Raw genomic sequence first — 15371 nt, forward strand, 5'->3', positions numbered from 1 at the left:
AGCATTGTCTTAAGTTATAAGTAAATATCAAGCAAGTGAAAAATAGGCTCATGTTTGCTTACTTCTTCCTCTTCCAGACCAGTTAAATCCCATTGGTAGCATAATCTCGTCTGCCGGCGTTTCCAGGATTCAAGGAACAAGGTAGCTGTGAAGAAAAATATTTTAACAGAAGATGTAAATGTTAAGTGGCCAAATTGGAAACATATTCCACGAATCAATTTCAAAATGACCATTACTTTGTTCAACCTTCACACCCCAGAGCTAGGACAACTTGTCATTTAATTATTCATGGGATCTTGATGATGGCGTTGATAATGAACGTACAATTTGTAGAGATGAAGTGCATCAATGTACATGCACTTGCAGGAATACAGCATGGCAGCCAGCTGACATCACAGGCCATGTCCGTGCAAGCGCAGAGACCAGTTTAGCATTGTGAGTAATCGCTCCCAGCTGCAAATCAACTGCTGTATTTAACATTACTCTTTGAAATGCTCTGTGGTGTGCTGTTTGTGTGATTTAAACACAGGTGCTTTCAATGCAATGGCAAATTGCTGGAAAGCCGTGGGTTCAAATGCTAATTTACATATTATCCAAACTCTTGCTTACTTCCTCGTGCATTATTCTTCATTAGATTACATCACTGATGCAGAAAAACTTAGAGAAATCTGCTCCAACACATTTCTTTCGTGATCATTGAAAATGGAAAGAAAATCCATTGTATAATCGTAAAAGCAATACTTTTCAATTTGTAATGTCTGAAATAGAAAACTAAACAGCCATGTGCTTCATAGAACTGCAATTTGATAACTTAAACAAAACCAAGAACTGAGGATGCTGGAAATCTGACACAAAAAGAGAAACTGCTCGAGAAACTCAGCAGGTCTGGCAGAACTGTTCTGAAGAAGGAGCACTGGACTCGAAATGTTGATTCTGCTTTCTCTCCACAGACCTGCTGAGTTTCTCCAGCAATTGTTGTTTTAATTGTCATTTAATGAAATTGGCTGAATGTTTGATGAAAGAGGGACATTTCAAGAAGGTTATAAAAGGAGGAATGGGAGCTGCAAAGGAAGACTGGTATGGGAGAAAATTTCCATTTGTTTAGCCTTAAAGACTGGAAGTACAACTAGGGTGAAATGGGTAAAAGATGCACAACAGGTTTGTATTAGAGGAATGCAAAGTTATTGAAATGAGAGATAGAACAGGGCCAAAGTGATTTAAATACAAAGATGAGAATTTTAAATTGGAGGACTGAATTGATAAGCTTATAGAATCTGGTATGGGTTAACATATGGAGAGTGGAGTGTTGGATCAGGTAAAATTCATAGAGAGTGGAACATGAGACGACAGCTAGAGGAATATCAAATAATTGAGCCCAGAAATAATCAAGGAATGGCTAAATATGTTGCAATAGATAGGTGGAGGAAGATGATGTTACAGAGCTGGAAGTGACTGGTCTTTGACATGGAAAGGATATAGAGTTGCAATTTCAACTCACATCCAAAAGAATACCAATTTTGTGAACAACCTAGATCAATTGGAAATCCTGGCCAGCAGAAGAAAGAAAGCTAGTGCAGGATTAGTGGCAGGGACAATGACAATGGCTTAGATCTTGGCAGTATTTAAGTGAAGGAATTCACTGTTCATCCAGGACTGAAGCTCAAATAAGCAATAACATTACATGGTGGTAGTGAAGGGATCAGGAGAGTTGTTGGAGACATGTGAATGCTGAAATGGAAAGGGAAATAATAATCAGAAATGCTGTCATTGGACACATAGAAGAGAAAAGAAGAGACAGCATATTCTCTGAACTGGAAACTGGAAGAGAGGCTTTGGAGGCAATTGAAAATTGATCATATCAAAAGTAAGTAAAATGGCTACAATCACAGACGATATAATTTGCAAGTTTGATTAGAGCAATTGCAGTAGGGGTGGACAATTGATTCCAGAAGTGTGGTGCTGGAAAAGCACAGCAGGTCAGACAGTATCCAAGGAGCAGAGAGTCAAGGTTTAGGGCATCGGGAATGTTATCGAAGGTGTGATCATTTCTTGATCACACCTTCCAAGTCAGAAGACCCATAGGTAGCTACTGGCAAGGAGGAATTTCCTATCATGTGAACTAGGGGTCACAATTGGAGAAGAAGAGCGACGCCATGCAGGACTGAAATTAGGAAGTGTTTCTTCACTCAGAGAGTTGTAAACTTGTGGAATTCTCTACCACAGAAAGCTGTCGGGGGCTAGTTCGTTAGATACATTCGGGGGAACTTGGTGTGGTTCTTGTGGCTAATGGGATCCAGGGGCATGGAGAGAAAATGGGAATGGGATACTGACATTGCATGATCAGCCATGATCACATTGAATGGTGGTTCAGCCTGGAAGGGCCAAATGGCCTACTCCTGCACATACATTCTAGGTTTCTATTAACCCTTCACAAGCAGAATATATGGTCAGTATTGGCAATGTATAACCCAATATGCTTCTCAGAACAACTGGAAAATTAAATTGCTTTGCAAGATAAACTGGTAAAGCTACATGTCTGGCAGAGAGCCCATCACTTGGTTCACTGAGTCCTAAATATAAAGTGGAACATTCCATTCCCATGATACCTGAGTGAGAATGCAAATTACTTGATTATAGACAAAGTATCAGTTAACACAGAATCACATCATTGTTACCGTGCAGGAGGTAATTTTAGCCCATCGTGTTCGCACTGGCTCTTCAAGCATTTTGACTCAGTGCCAATTTCCCACCTCTTCCTCATGGCCCTGCACATGGACTGTATTTAAATAACTATTCAATGCTCTCCTGAATGTCTCAGTTGAAACTTCCTCCACCACATTTCCAGGCAGATTATTCCATATCCTAACTACACACAGTGTGAAAAAAAACTTGCCTTGCATTTACTTCTTTCGCCAAACACTTTAAAACTGCAGTTTTCGATCTACTTACGTATGGGAACAGTTCTTTCTCATCCACTCGGTTCAGACGTCATGATTTTGAAATCTTGTATCAAATCTCTTCTAAACCTTCTCCCCTCTAATGCAAACAGCTCCAACTCCTCTAAACTTTCTTCGTAACTGAAGTATATAAATGCAATGGAATATTTGCTTTGGCCGAGACTTCTTTGAACTTGACTTTTATATGTTGGGATTGATTAGTTTTTCAATTATAAAAATATCTTATATGGAGAGTCTTCTCAAAGAAATCACTCCTTCAGCCACACTAACAGGCTCAACAAAGGAATTTGTGAGATTTTGAAAAATGAACAAGTGTCAATCAGTCAGTGCAAGTATTCTGCATGCAACAAGGTGATAAGCTTCAGCATTATTAAGTGAACAGTAACTTAAACAGAAAACAAAGTGTGCTGAAAGCTGCAATACTCTCTCGGAAAGTTTTTGGTCAGTAGAAACGTAATCATTATTATTAACATTGGCTACAAAATCAGATATTGCTGGAAAAGCTCAGCAGGTTTGGCAGCATCCATGGAGAGAAAGCAGAGTTAACATTTCAGATCCAGTGGCCCTTCCTCAGAACTAGGAATAAGCTGATCTTTGAAACAAATGAAAAATCCATGCCACTTCTGATTCGGAAGTGTCAGACATACAACTCATGATTTCCTAATGTACACTTTCAGCTACAAGAAACAAGCCAACAAGAAACAGCAGCTCTCTTACACTGAAGCAGAAGTTGAACAGGGTCAAATATTTTTCTTACCCCAGAGAGCCATAAAGATGGAGAAGAAGACAGTGGCAGGATTGTCAAACAAATGGCTGGCACGTGCTGTCGCACAAGCAGTACTGAGGTACCAGTAATCACAGGACTTGTCACAAAGTGGGCACATGGTGAAGTTATTCTTCTCATCACACATCTCGAGACTGAAGTAACACAAAAGAGAAAGGGTATTCAAAATGTGTGCCAAGTTATAAATATTAGTTTAATTTAAATAGTCATTCTCTGGTTATAGATTACACATTAAAAGAAAGTACCTTTAAAAATGAAGGAGGTTGAAAAGAAATGTTTTCTGCCCATTATATCATTTTTGACACTTACTATTCCTTGATTGAGAAGTTGGCTCAGACAACAGGCCTGTGTGATTGTTAATTTCATTAACTATTAAAAGGATAAGATTAATGTCCATACCCCAGGAACAAAAGGTCAGTCCAAGTCCCGGTTCAGGACTTGATGGTCACAGACTTGATGCCTTATTTTCAATCATAGAATCCCTACCATGTGGAAACAGGCCATTTGGCCCAACAAATCCACACCAACCCTCCAAAGAGTAATCCACTCAGACTCATTCTCCTGCCCTATTATTTATCCCTGACTAATGTACCTAACCTACACATCCCTGAAAATTATGGGCAATTTAGCATGACCAATTCACCTAACCTGCACATCTTTGGATTGTGGGAGGAAACCGGAGCATCCGGAGAAAAACCAAGCAGACATGGGGAGAATATGCAAACTCCACACAGATAGTCACCCAACGCTGGAATCAAACTTAGGTCCCTGGCACTGTGAAGCAACAGAGTCAAGATTAGAGTGGTGCTAGAAAAGCACAGCAGGTCAGGCAGCACCCAAGGAACAGGAAAATCAATGTTTCGGGCAAAAGTCCTTCATCAGGAAACAGTTTCCTGATGAAAGGCTTTTGCCCAAAACATTGATTTCCCTGCTCCTCAGGTGCTGCCTGACCTGCTGTGCTTTTCCAGCACCACTCTAATCTTGACTCTACTCTCCAGCATATGCAGTCCTCACTTTTGCCACTGTGATGCAACAGTACTAACCACTGAGCCACCATGCCACCCCTATCTATAAATAATTTCCATTGATCTGTGGCAGGTAGTCAGAGTGAGAGGGTATGCTGGTTAGCCAGACCCATGGGCAACAAGACTCCATAATCAGGTTCTTGCCATGAGCAAGTATCACCTTCATTCTGAGGACTATCATCCACACAGTAAAAGGGCAATGGGGAAGAGAGGTGAGTGATCCGTGAGGCTTCGACAGATTTTACATGATGAACTGTGCAAAATAATCAAGTCAGAGCCTAAGTTTTTGAGAGATAAGACTCTCAATTAAAACTTTAATTGCAATGTTGAAGAATAACAAAAGACAATTCAATGCAATTGCGTAATTGTGAAATGTGTAATTATTTATTTTATATGTATTAAGTTAGTAGGGAAAATTAAATGGCAGAAAGATGAAAGCATTTTTAACAACTTGTGAGAACTTGAGCCCATATTTCATAATAGCAAGGTGAAAAAACAGTCCCCTAAGTAAATAGCAGCTATTGTATCCATCGTAAACAGATTTTTTAAATAATAGATAAATTACACAGGACAGAAGATTAGAAAGCAACAACGCCTACAAAACTTTTCTTCCTGCTGTCAACTTTGCTATGATAAATTTTAATGCCCATATCTATACACTAAAAGCTTCCTCCCTTAAAAGTGCACACTATAATTACAATCTTGTGCCAGTGGCAATACTGTAATGTTTCAAACGAATGATTTACAGTTGCTGATCCTGCAAATCCTGCATTGCAATGCCCTATCCAACTTTGTTTCATTGAATGGATAATCTTTGATTTGTTATATCTTTGTTCTGGTATATACTTCTGTACTTAAGAATGTGATTTCTAATTTCGTTATTTTCTTTGAACGGCAACAAGGGTGCTGTGAACAACTAATATCAGCACATGGCAGAGATACTAAAGGTGTCAGCACACTTCCAGCTGGGTAAGTGCATGTGTTTACTGTCTGTCACACTGTAGTCTCCATCCCCTGAGGAGGACGTGAACACTAAACGCTGAGCAGACCACTTTCCAGGCCATTAGGTACAACTAGCACGAGCTGTGACTTGTATTTGCTGATCACAAAGAATTTGGCAGTAACGTCTTTACCCAGAGAGTCATGTCAATGTGAAAACTAATACCAAACAGTCTTCATTCGAGAAAAAGCAAAGATGTATATAGAAGAGGCTCAATAAGTCCATGAGGGAGAAGAGAGAAGCAAAGTTATGTGTTTGCTGACGCCAGCGCATTTGTGCTATGCACTGCTTAAATTCATGCATGTGCATTTAAACAGGTTTGGAAGGTGCAACTCTGGATGAGGAAGGGTGTCCTGACCCAGGACTTACGAGAGGGAGTGATGAGGAGGACCAGAGGAAGAGGGGGACCTTCTGGTCCCACGTCCTCATTCCTCTCCACCCTCTATCTTCACATTCCCACTATCTCCACACCTCCCCCCTGCGTCTTTATTCACCTCCCATCCAGTCCTCACTCTCCTCTGTCCCATGTTTCACATTGCCATTAGCCAGTCTTTACTCTGTCCCATCCTCACTCTCCTCCCCGTACTTGCTCTCCACCTCTCCCTCAGTCTCCACCTGTCCTCACATTATCATCACCCCCTGTCTTCGCTGCCTGCCACTGAATCCTGTTTAAAACGTTGTGCTTCTTCTCTGTGCAAGAGGTCAGATGTCAATCTCACATGACGATGTTTTGGGTCTGGAATCGTGTGAGTGCACGTTTCCAATAAGGGTGCCAGTTGCAGGTGTCTGCACACACTGCCTCTGTTGACAGAGTGGGACTAAGTCTACTGGGAGGAGGCTTGTATGGAGCATAAACACCAGTTAGCCCAAATGGTCTCTATCAGTGTCATAAATACTCAGTAAATTTTACCTCGGAATACTATCAGTAAATAGTATTGAATAATGAATATTATGATTCTGTACATTAGAGTATTATTTTGGAACTTTAAGACCACACAATAGATTCTAATTACGTTGATTTAGTAAAATTAGCATTTCCTATTTTTCATCATTAAACTACTAGATTATGAACAATATCTTTTTGTAATTTTAAAAAAGACTTTACCTTGGAATATCACTGTCTATTGTAACACAACCATAAAAAAACACTATGATCCCAACCAGTGATGCTGGCATCAGCAGTTGCGTGTACAGTCCCAACCACGCAAAGTACAATCCAATCTTCTCACCGAAATACTTCCTATGAAAGATGGGAATGTTAACAAAGCACTTGAAGTTAAAAGTGAAATAGAAATAGATTGATTTAAGAGGCAAAATAAAACAATCTGGATTAATTCACTAACTAATATTCCAAGTATGGACTGTGCACAATGAAGGATCCCTTTGACCAAAGTAAATCTATTTCTGCCTCATTGCCTGTTTAAATGGTCCTTTGACAGGAACACTGATCAGAGCATTCAATTGACAAAGATGATCTGATTTTACTTGACTAATCCAAGAGCAACAGCATTAATCAAACAAGTTTTCATGTTACCTATCATCTAATGCGCAATTTTGCAATTCATAAAAAAAACTGTGCATTACAAAACATGCAATAATTATAAACCACGTGTTTAAGTGAACAATATAAATAAAAACACAATGATGTATAATCCTACTGTTGACCTTCATATAATGGGAGTGCATACTCAGAAGTTCTGAATTACTGGACACACTATTTATGGGTTATTATTTCTAATTAACTGCAAGTATTGTTGCCCAAGAATCTGTAAAATCAAGTTCCATAAATAATTTCTGGATAAGTGTTGCCAAGAAACTGTGCAGTGGTCACAAGTAATTATAACATGTACACTAAAACATTTTCCATTGTTTTACCTTCCAAAAATCCATTACGCTCTAATTGTGATATCATGAAAGTAACATCGTCATTACATTTAAGAAGGTTTTTGTCAAAACTTTCTAAAGGAGGAATGCTTAAAAAATACCTTATTAGATCAATTGGCTGGTATTTATAAAACACTCCATATCGTGCCCATTCTTGATACAGCATCTGTAAAATAGATCAAATACGTTAATATTTTATGAGCATAAATTTAAAGTATCTTCACAAACAGATGGCTTTGGTAGTTTCAAAAGCTTCACGGTTCAATTTGCAAAATGTGAATAACTTCTGGTTGTTAATTAGTTTGAATTTTGTTCCGAAAATGGATGCACCCATTCTTGTGTCTTTTTGAAAGGTGATGATATTTTTATTTGGTGCTGGGATATGGATGTCGCTGACTGGCCAACATTTATTGCCTGTAGCTAGTTGCCTTTGAGAGGGTGGTGATGAGCTGTCTTCTTGAACTGCTGCAATCCACATGCTGTAGGTTGACTCACCATTCCCTTACTGAGGGAATTCCAAGAGTTTGACCCAGTTTTGGTCATGACGTCAAGTACTTTGGTATCCTGTGCTAAGATACTGTAGTTAAATAGTGAGAGACATTGTTTATGATATAGAGATATTTTAGATAAGAAGGTAAAGTGAGTCTGTATCCATTGGATTATAGGAGATTGCTGATCTTGATGAAGGATATAAGATTCTGAGAGAACTTAATAGCTGGAAGCTGAAAGGATGCTCTCCTTGCTGGAAAGTCTGGAACAGCTAAGATCTCCCAGTTAAGATGAAAATGAGGAAGATTTTTTTTCTCTCAGAGAATCTTGAGTATTTGGATCTCTCTTTCCAGAGAGCAGGAGTGGCAGGATAATTCAATATTTTTAAAGTGGTATGAGGGATCTTCCTCAATGACAAGAGAAACAAAGATTTTTTCAGGACAGATTGTATTGTGGAGTTGAGGCTCCAATTCGATCAGCCATGATCTTATTCAAAGACAGAGTAGACTCCAAGGTCTAAACAGGCTTCCCCTGTCCTTAATAAACTATACTGATAAATTATAATCCTGCTAAATTAAACTGTTACAAAAACAAAATACTGCAGATCTTGCAAATCTGAAATACAATTTAAAAATGTTGGAATTGCTGAATATTTCCAACGTTCTGTTCTGAGTGTACATAACTAGTGTCCAAAAAAAGTTCCAACTGTTAACAAAATATCTCGTACAACAGGCTTTTGATAAATCGGTTACAATCTGCATGGTGAACAGTGATGATGATGATGCTTGCCCAGTAGTAGCTCAGCTATTATTGAAACCAACTGGAAAAATATTACACAGATTGACAGTATGCGAGCATTTTGTAAATATGCTGCCGTTTAAAGTTCAGCCCATTTCTGATTCATTCTCACTGCTTGTCTCTTTCTGTAAATTTAACCTGGATTGTCTTTCTTCTTTTTGCATAGGATTACATAGTTTCTACAACACTGCAGCCTCCACCCATTTTCCTCGTTTAACTCTATCACAAAATTATAAATGTCTTCTCCCTCATATTTCTCCAACTACCCCATAAATGCATCTGGACTTTGTGCTTCAACTATTCCCTGTGGTAGCGAGTTCCACATTCCTGATCACTTTTTAGGTAAATTGATTTCTTCTGAATTCCCTACTGGATATGCCTCTCATATTCTTTCTATGTTTCCTTTTCTATATGTATGGTTGTTTATGTTTGCTGTCATCTACTTAAGGCTCACTTACCTCATTCCAGGTACCTTGTTTTACATAAGAACATCAGAACTTGGACCAGGAGTAGGCCATCTGGCCTTTGGATCCTGCTCCACCATTCAATAAGATCATGGCTGATCTTTTCATAGACTCAGATCCACTTACCTACCCTCTCAGCATAACCCTTCATTGTTCAAAAGACTATATATCTTAGTTATAAAACATTTACGGAAGTAGTGTTAACTAATTCACTGGGCAGGAATTCCATAGATTTACAACCCTCTGGGTGAAGAAGTTCCTTCTCAATTCAGTCCTAACTCTGCTCCCCCTAATTTTGATGTATTCCCTCTTGAACTAGTTTCACCTGCAAGTGGAAATATCCTCTATTTCTATCTTGTCTACTCCCTTCATAACTTTATATGTTTCCATAAGATCCGCTCCCCCCCCCCATTCTTCTAAATTCCAATGAATATAATCCCAGTTTGCTCAGTCTCTCCTCATAAGCCATCCTCCTCAACTCCAGACTCAACCGAGTGAACCTCCTCTGCACCCCCTCCAGTGCCAGGACATCCTTTCTCAAGTAAGGATGTACTTGAGTACACAGTACTCCAGGTGTGGTCTCACTACCCTTCACAGGTGCAGCATAGCCTCTCTGCTTTGAAACTCAATGTCTTTAGCAATGAAGGACAAAATTCCATTTGCCTTCCTAATTACTTTTTGTACCTGTGAGACCAACCTCCTCTGATTCATACACAAGGACGCCCAAGTCCCTCTGCATAGCAACATGCTGCGAATTTTTATCATTCAAGTAATAATCCTTTTTACTGTTACTCCTACCAAAATGGATGATTTCACATTTATTCCATCTGCCAGACCTATGCCCAGTCACTTGAACTATTTATGTTCCTCTGCAAAGTTTCACAGTCCTCTGCACACTTTGCTTTGCCCCTCATCTTAGTGTCATCTGCAAACTTTGACAGACTACAAGTGATCCCAACTCCAAATCATCTATATAAATTGTGAATAATTGCAGTCCCAACACTGATCCCTGAGGCACACCACTAGTTACTGATTGTCAGCCAAAATAGTACTTATTTATCTTTGCTTCCTGTTAGCCAGCCAATCCTCTGTCAATGCTAATACTTTCCATGTAACACCATGCATCTTTATCTTATGCAGCAGCCTCTTGTGCAGTATCGTGTCAAAGGCCTTTTGGAAATGTACTGTGTCCCCATTGTCCACCGTGCTCATAATGTCTTCATAGAATTCCAAGAAGTAGTTAAGCATGATTTGCCCTTCATGAACCCATGCTACATCTGCACAATGGGACAATTTATATCTGGATACCTTGCTTTTTCTTCCATGATAACAGACTCAAGCATCTTCCCCACGACAGAAGTTAAGCCAACCAGTCTATAATTCTCCATCTTTTTTCTACTGCCCTTTTTTAACAGTGGCGTCACATTTGCTGTTTTCCAATCCGCTGGAACTGTCCCAGAAATCAGGGAATTTTGGAAAATTATCACAACTATACTTACTATTTCTCCCACAATCTTTTTTAGTACCCTGGAATGCATTTCATCAGGGCCAAGAGACTTGTCTATTTTTAGTTCCAAGTTTGTGAGGAGATTTGTAGCTCGGGTGCTCGTTGTTGTGGTTCTGTTCGCTGAGCTGGGAATTTGTGTTGCAGACGTTTCGTCCCCTGTCTAGGTGACATCCTCAGTGCTTGGGAGCCTCCTGTGAAGCGCTTCTGTGATATTTCCTCCGGCATTTGTAGTGATTTGTACCTGCCGCTTCCAGTTGTCAGTTCCAGCTGTCCGTTGCAGTGGCCGGTATATTGGGTCCAGGTCGATGTGCTTATTGATTGAATCTGTGGATGAATGCCAGGCACCAACTAGCCACGAAACGACATGACCAGCTATCCTCAGTAGCCACACACTCAGATGACAAGCAACATGAGTTCGACTGGGACAACACTACTATTATAGGACAAGCCAAACAGAGAACACCCGGGGAATTCCTAGAGGCATGGCACTCATCCACAGATTCAATCAATAAGCACATCGACCTGGACCCAATATACCGACCACTGCAGTGGACAGCTGGAACTGACAACCGGAAGCAGCAGATTCAAACCACTATAAATGCCGGAGGAAACAACACAGAAGCGCTTCACAGGAGGCCCCCTAGCACTGAGGATGTCACCTAGACAGGGGACAAAACGTCTGCAACACAAATTCCCTGCTCGGCGAACAGAACCACAACATTCTTAGTTCCATTATCTTGTCCAATGCTACCTCTTCCATAATAATGATTGTTTCCAGGTCCTCATCTATCTTCATCGCTTTGTCAATTACTGGCATGTTATTAGTGTCGTCCATTGTGAAGACCAACACAAAATACCTAAGCAATGCCTCGGTCATTTCATCAAATCCCATGACTAAATGCCCCTTCTTCTCCTCTAAAGGACCAACGTTTACTTTAGCCACTCTGTCCCATTTTATATATTTATAGAATCTCTTGCTACCTGTCTTTATATTCTGTGCTAGTTTTTTTTTCTCTTTTACTTTACAGCTCTTTTAGCTGTTAGATGTCTTATTTTCAGATAGCATTGTCGTCTGCATGTGGCTTTCTGGTTTGGGAAGTTAGCTATCACCAATCCTCTCTCTATGCTCAGTCCAGGGCCTGTCCAATTATCAATAGTAGAGGATAGACCACTGATGAGTTGAAGTAGAAAGCACTTGGCTTCAGTAATAAGTTTGTTTATTGTATGACAATACAGGTTCAACTTACATTAATGAGATAGGTATAATTATGAAGGGCTCTTGGGAGCTGTACAGCATACATTTGCTTCCTTCAGGTATTCATGAGAAGCTTAACTATCTCTCCCCAAGGTCTGTGTGAAATCTCCAGGCTAGGTGAAACTTAATGCAACACGAACAATAATTTCTTCAGAACAGTTAGCTTTATAACATTAGATAGTGTGATGAAGCAAAGATCCACAATGAAGACTGTATTTGGTGTGAACTTGCAGATAGATCATAGAATCACAGAGCTGTACAACATGGAAACAATCCCTTTGGTCCAACACGCCCTTGCTGACCAAATATCCAAAATAAATCTAGTCCCATTTGCCAACATTTGGCCTCTATCCCTCTAAACCCTTCCTATTCATATATCCATCCAGGTTCCTTTTAAAATATTTTATTTTTATCAATCTCCACCACTTCCTCTGGCAGCTCATTCCATACATGAGCCACCCTTTGCATGAAAAAGTTTGCCCCTTAGATCCCTTTTAAATCTTACCTCTTTTACCTTAGAGCCAAGTCCTTTAGTTCTGCACTCCACTACCCTGAGGAAAAAAAACCTTTGCTACTCACCCTATCTATGTCCCTCATGATTTTATAAACTTCTATAAGATCATCCTTCAGCTTCTGACGCTCCAGGGAAAATAGCCCCAGCCTCTCCCTATAGCTCAAACCCTCTGTTACGACATAGAGTAAATCCCTCTGCTAATTTAAATCTGACACACAGAGAAACTCAGCAAAAGCCCTTCTTTTGCCTGAAACATCGATTTTCTTGTTCCTTGGATGCTGCCTGACCCACTGTGCTTTTCCAGTACCACAGTCTCAACACAGAGAAGCTCACCTTACACTGTAATCTGATAGATTTTGAGAAGCAAAGAACTATCTAAGTGGTCACTATTTCAAGTAAAATTAACAATTTTATTCTTCAAGTTCAAAAGAGAACATTAAACAACTATTTACAACTCCTTTCTCTTAAACCTAGCTTTCACCTCCCACTCTACAGGACTGGTCCAATAAAAAATCCTGATTAAGAGTTATAAATAAAAATCACATTTCAAAATCAGTCAGCTTTGTCGATTCTCCTTTGTAGATTTTCCTCAAGGTCAGCTTTGGTCTTCTGCTGCATAATTTTCTTAGATACAGGTACCTTTCAGAGAGCTATTCGGCTAGCAGTCTATACTCATTGGTTTTCTTGGCAGTTCTCCCCTTTACTGTTCAAAATATCCTCTTTTATACCCCAAAACATTGGATCATTTCATTGGTTTGATGTCATCAAAATATTAAATTCAAATTCGATTGGATTTTGGACTCTGGGCATAATTTAAACTGATTGACGAATTTGAATTTGTTTTTGTTCCATGGCAGCTCAACTCCAGCTATTTGTTTCAACCAAGTGTTACATTTTTAAATTGTTCAGCACACTGTCTGCTTTCAGTCAGTTCTTGCTAGCTTCCTCTCTCTCTTAAAGGTACACTACACACCTACACCTTCATAAACCCTTCATAAATCCTTCTGGATCCTTTCTGAACCCTTTCAAGTTTCGCAACATTCTTCCTATAGCAGGAAGACTAGAATCGAATGCAGTATTCCAAAAGTGGCCTAACCAATGTCCTATACAGCCATACCATGACCTCCCAACTCCTACTCAATGTATTGACAAATAAAAGCAAGCAAAAGAAATACCTTCTTCAATATCCTATCTACCTGCAATTCTACTTTCAACGAGTGAGCATTGAACTCATAAGAAAAACGGCATGCAATTTACATGACAGCTCTTAAATAAAAACATTACATATTCAGTGTTCAGGGCAGAAATAATGCAGAAATGATTGTAATTTAAATTTCTTGAACTGCTTTCCATTCCAATGTTCTTCATCTGAAATAAAAGCAGAAATTATTGGAGAAACTCAACAGGTCTGACGGTATATTATAGAAAGAGAAAGAGAGTTAATATCTTGAGTCCAATATGATACTTGTTATGTAATTATCATTCACCATAACAAGTGGATCTGGTCAATTTTCCACATGGAAAGAAAGTTTATTTAAACTAATTTTCAGAGCTCCAGAAAATCAGAAATGCTAAACATTAGTACAAGTCGGGCATCTCTGACTTCTCTTTTTGGTTGGTGTCTTTCTCCAATGTTTGTCATACTAGCTCAGAACCATAAAGTGAAGAGCTGCCTAAAATCACTAAAAGTTTGTTGATACATTTGCACCTGCAGCTTTGAAAAGGAAGGTGAGAGATGTTACGATAGCTAAAACAGATTTGATGACAACCCTACCTTGCGTTCATTGTCTTCGGGATCAGTGTCTTCATAATCACCCTTCAAAAATCAAATTTTATATGAAATCAAATGGAATGTCCAGTAAGCAGAATATTCAGCCCAACTGCTCCACACAAGCCACACCCACTATTCTTGATCTAAATCCATCAACATGAAGGAAGGCATGCTATTGTGGAAATTCCATTGCACTAATAATATAACGGGCACATGGGTTCAAATCCCACCAAGATAAATAGCGAAGTTTGAATTCAGCAAAATAGATTGGGAATAACAAGGTAGCCTACTGGTGACCATGTAAACACTGTCAATTGTTATAAAAACCCATCTGGTTCACTAATGCCCTCTAGGGAAGGAATTCTGCTAGCCTACATGTGACTCCAGACCTTAAAGGAATGTGGTTGATGCTTAAATGGCTGATGGGCAATAAACACAATTCTAGCCAGAAATGCCAAAATCTCAAGCAATTTTTTTTCCAACATAACCCTCTATTCATTTCTACCTCATGTGTTTTTCTCGCTTTCCTCTAATTAAATCAGTGTCTTTCACCTCAACTATTCCTCATAATAGCACATTTCAGATTCTATCGTGAGATAAACATTCAAACACTGGATGAATTTAAAGGAACCAATTGGGATGGAAAAACATGGCGCAGAGCCACTTAGTCACAGAGAGGCCCAACTTCTATGTTCTATCACCTCCCCTGATTTCGTCAGAGAGAAGAAGTGGCTGATACATGTTTTCTGGCCAATGTAGGTGGGATGTTAATTAGGTTCATTAATGATCAAATTACTACCTATTATCTCTGGGTCCACTCCAATTTAGTAGTGGCTAAGAGATTAAGCAGGGGTCACATGACTTTGTCTCACTGTGGAAGACCATTCTTCGAACCTCTTCTAATTCATTAACAGGGACCTAGT

The 15371-nt window shown here is 39.4% G+C and overlaps 1 protein-coding gene across 4 annotated transcripts in view; it reads right to left on the minus strand.

Annotated features, from left to right (window-relative positions):
- Positions 1-15371, minus strand: part of LOC140466688 (anoctamin-1-like) — a 126302-nt gene that overhangs the window by 68671 nt on the left and 42260 nt on the right. For 3 of the 4 annotated variants that reach the window (XM_072562150.1, XM_072562147.1, XM_072562152.1), the window contains 5 exons: positions 14452-14493; positions 7752-7816; positions 6872-7006; positions 3715-3875; positions 63-145 (listed from right to left, as the gene is read on the minus strand). In XM_072562150.1, the coding sequence (XP_072418251.1) occupies positions 63-145; positions 3715-3875; positions 6872-7006; positions 7752-7816; positions 14452-14493 (486 nt within the window). The remainder of the gene's footprint in view (positions 1-62; positions 146-3714; positions 3876-6871; positions 7007-7751; positions 7817-14451; positions 14494-15371) is intronic. The other variant, XM_072562151.1, reaches the window with a different exon arrangement.

This window comes from Chiloscyllium punctatum, chromosome 44 (genome assembly GCF_047496795.1).
Source record: "Chiloscyllium punctatum isolate Juve2018m chromosome 44, sChiPun1.3, whole genome shotgun sequence".
Taxonomy (NCBI): domain Eukaryota; kingdom Metazoa; phylum Chordata; class Chondrichthyes; order Orectolobiformes; family Hemiscylliidae; genus Chiloscyllium; species Chiloscyllium punctatum.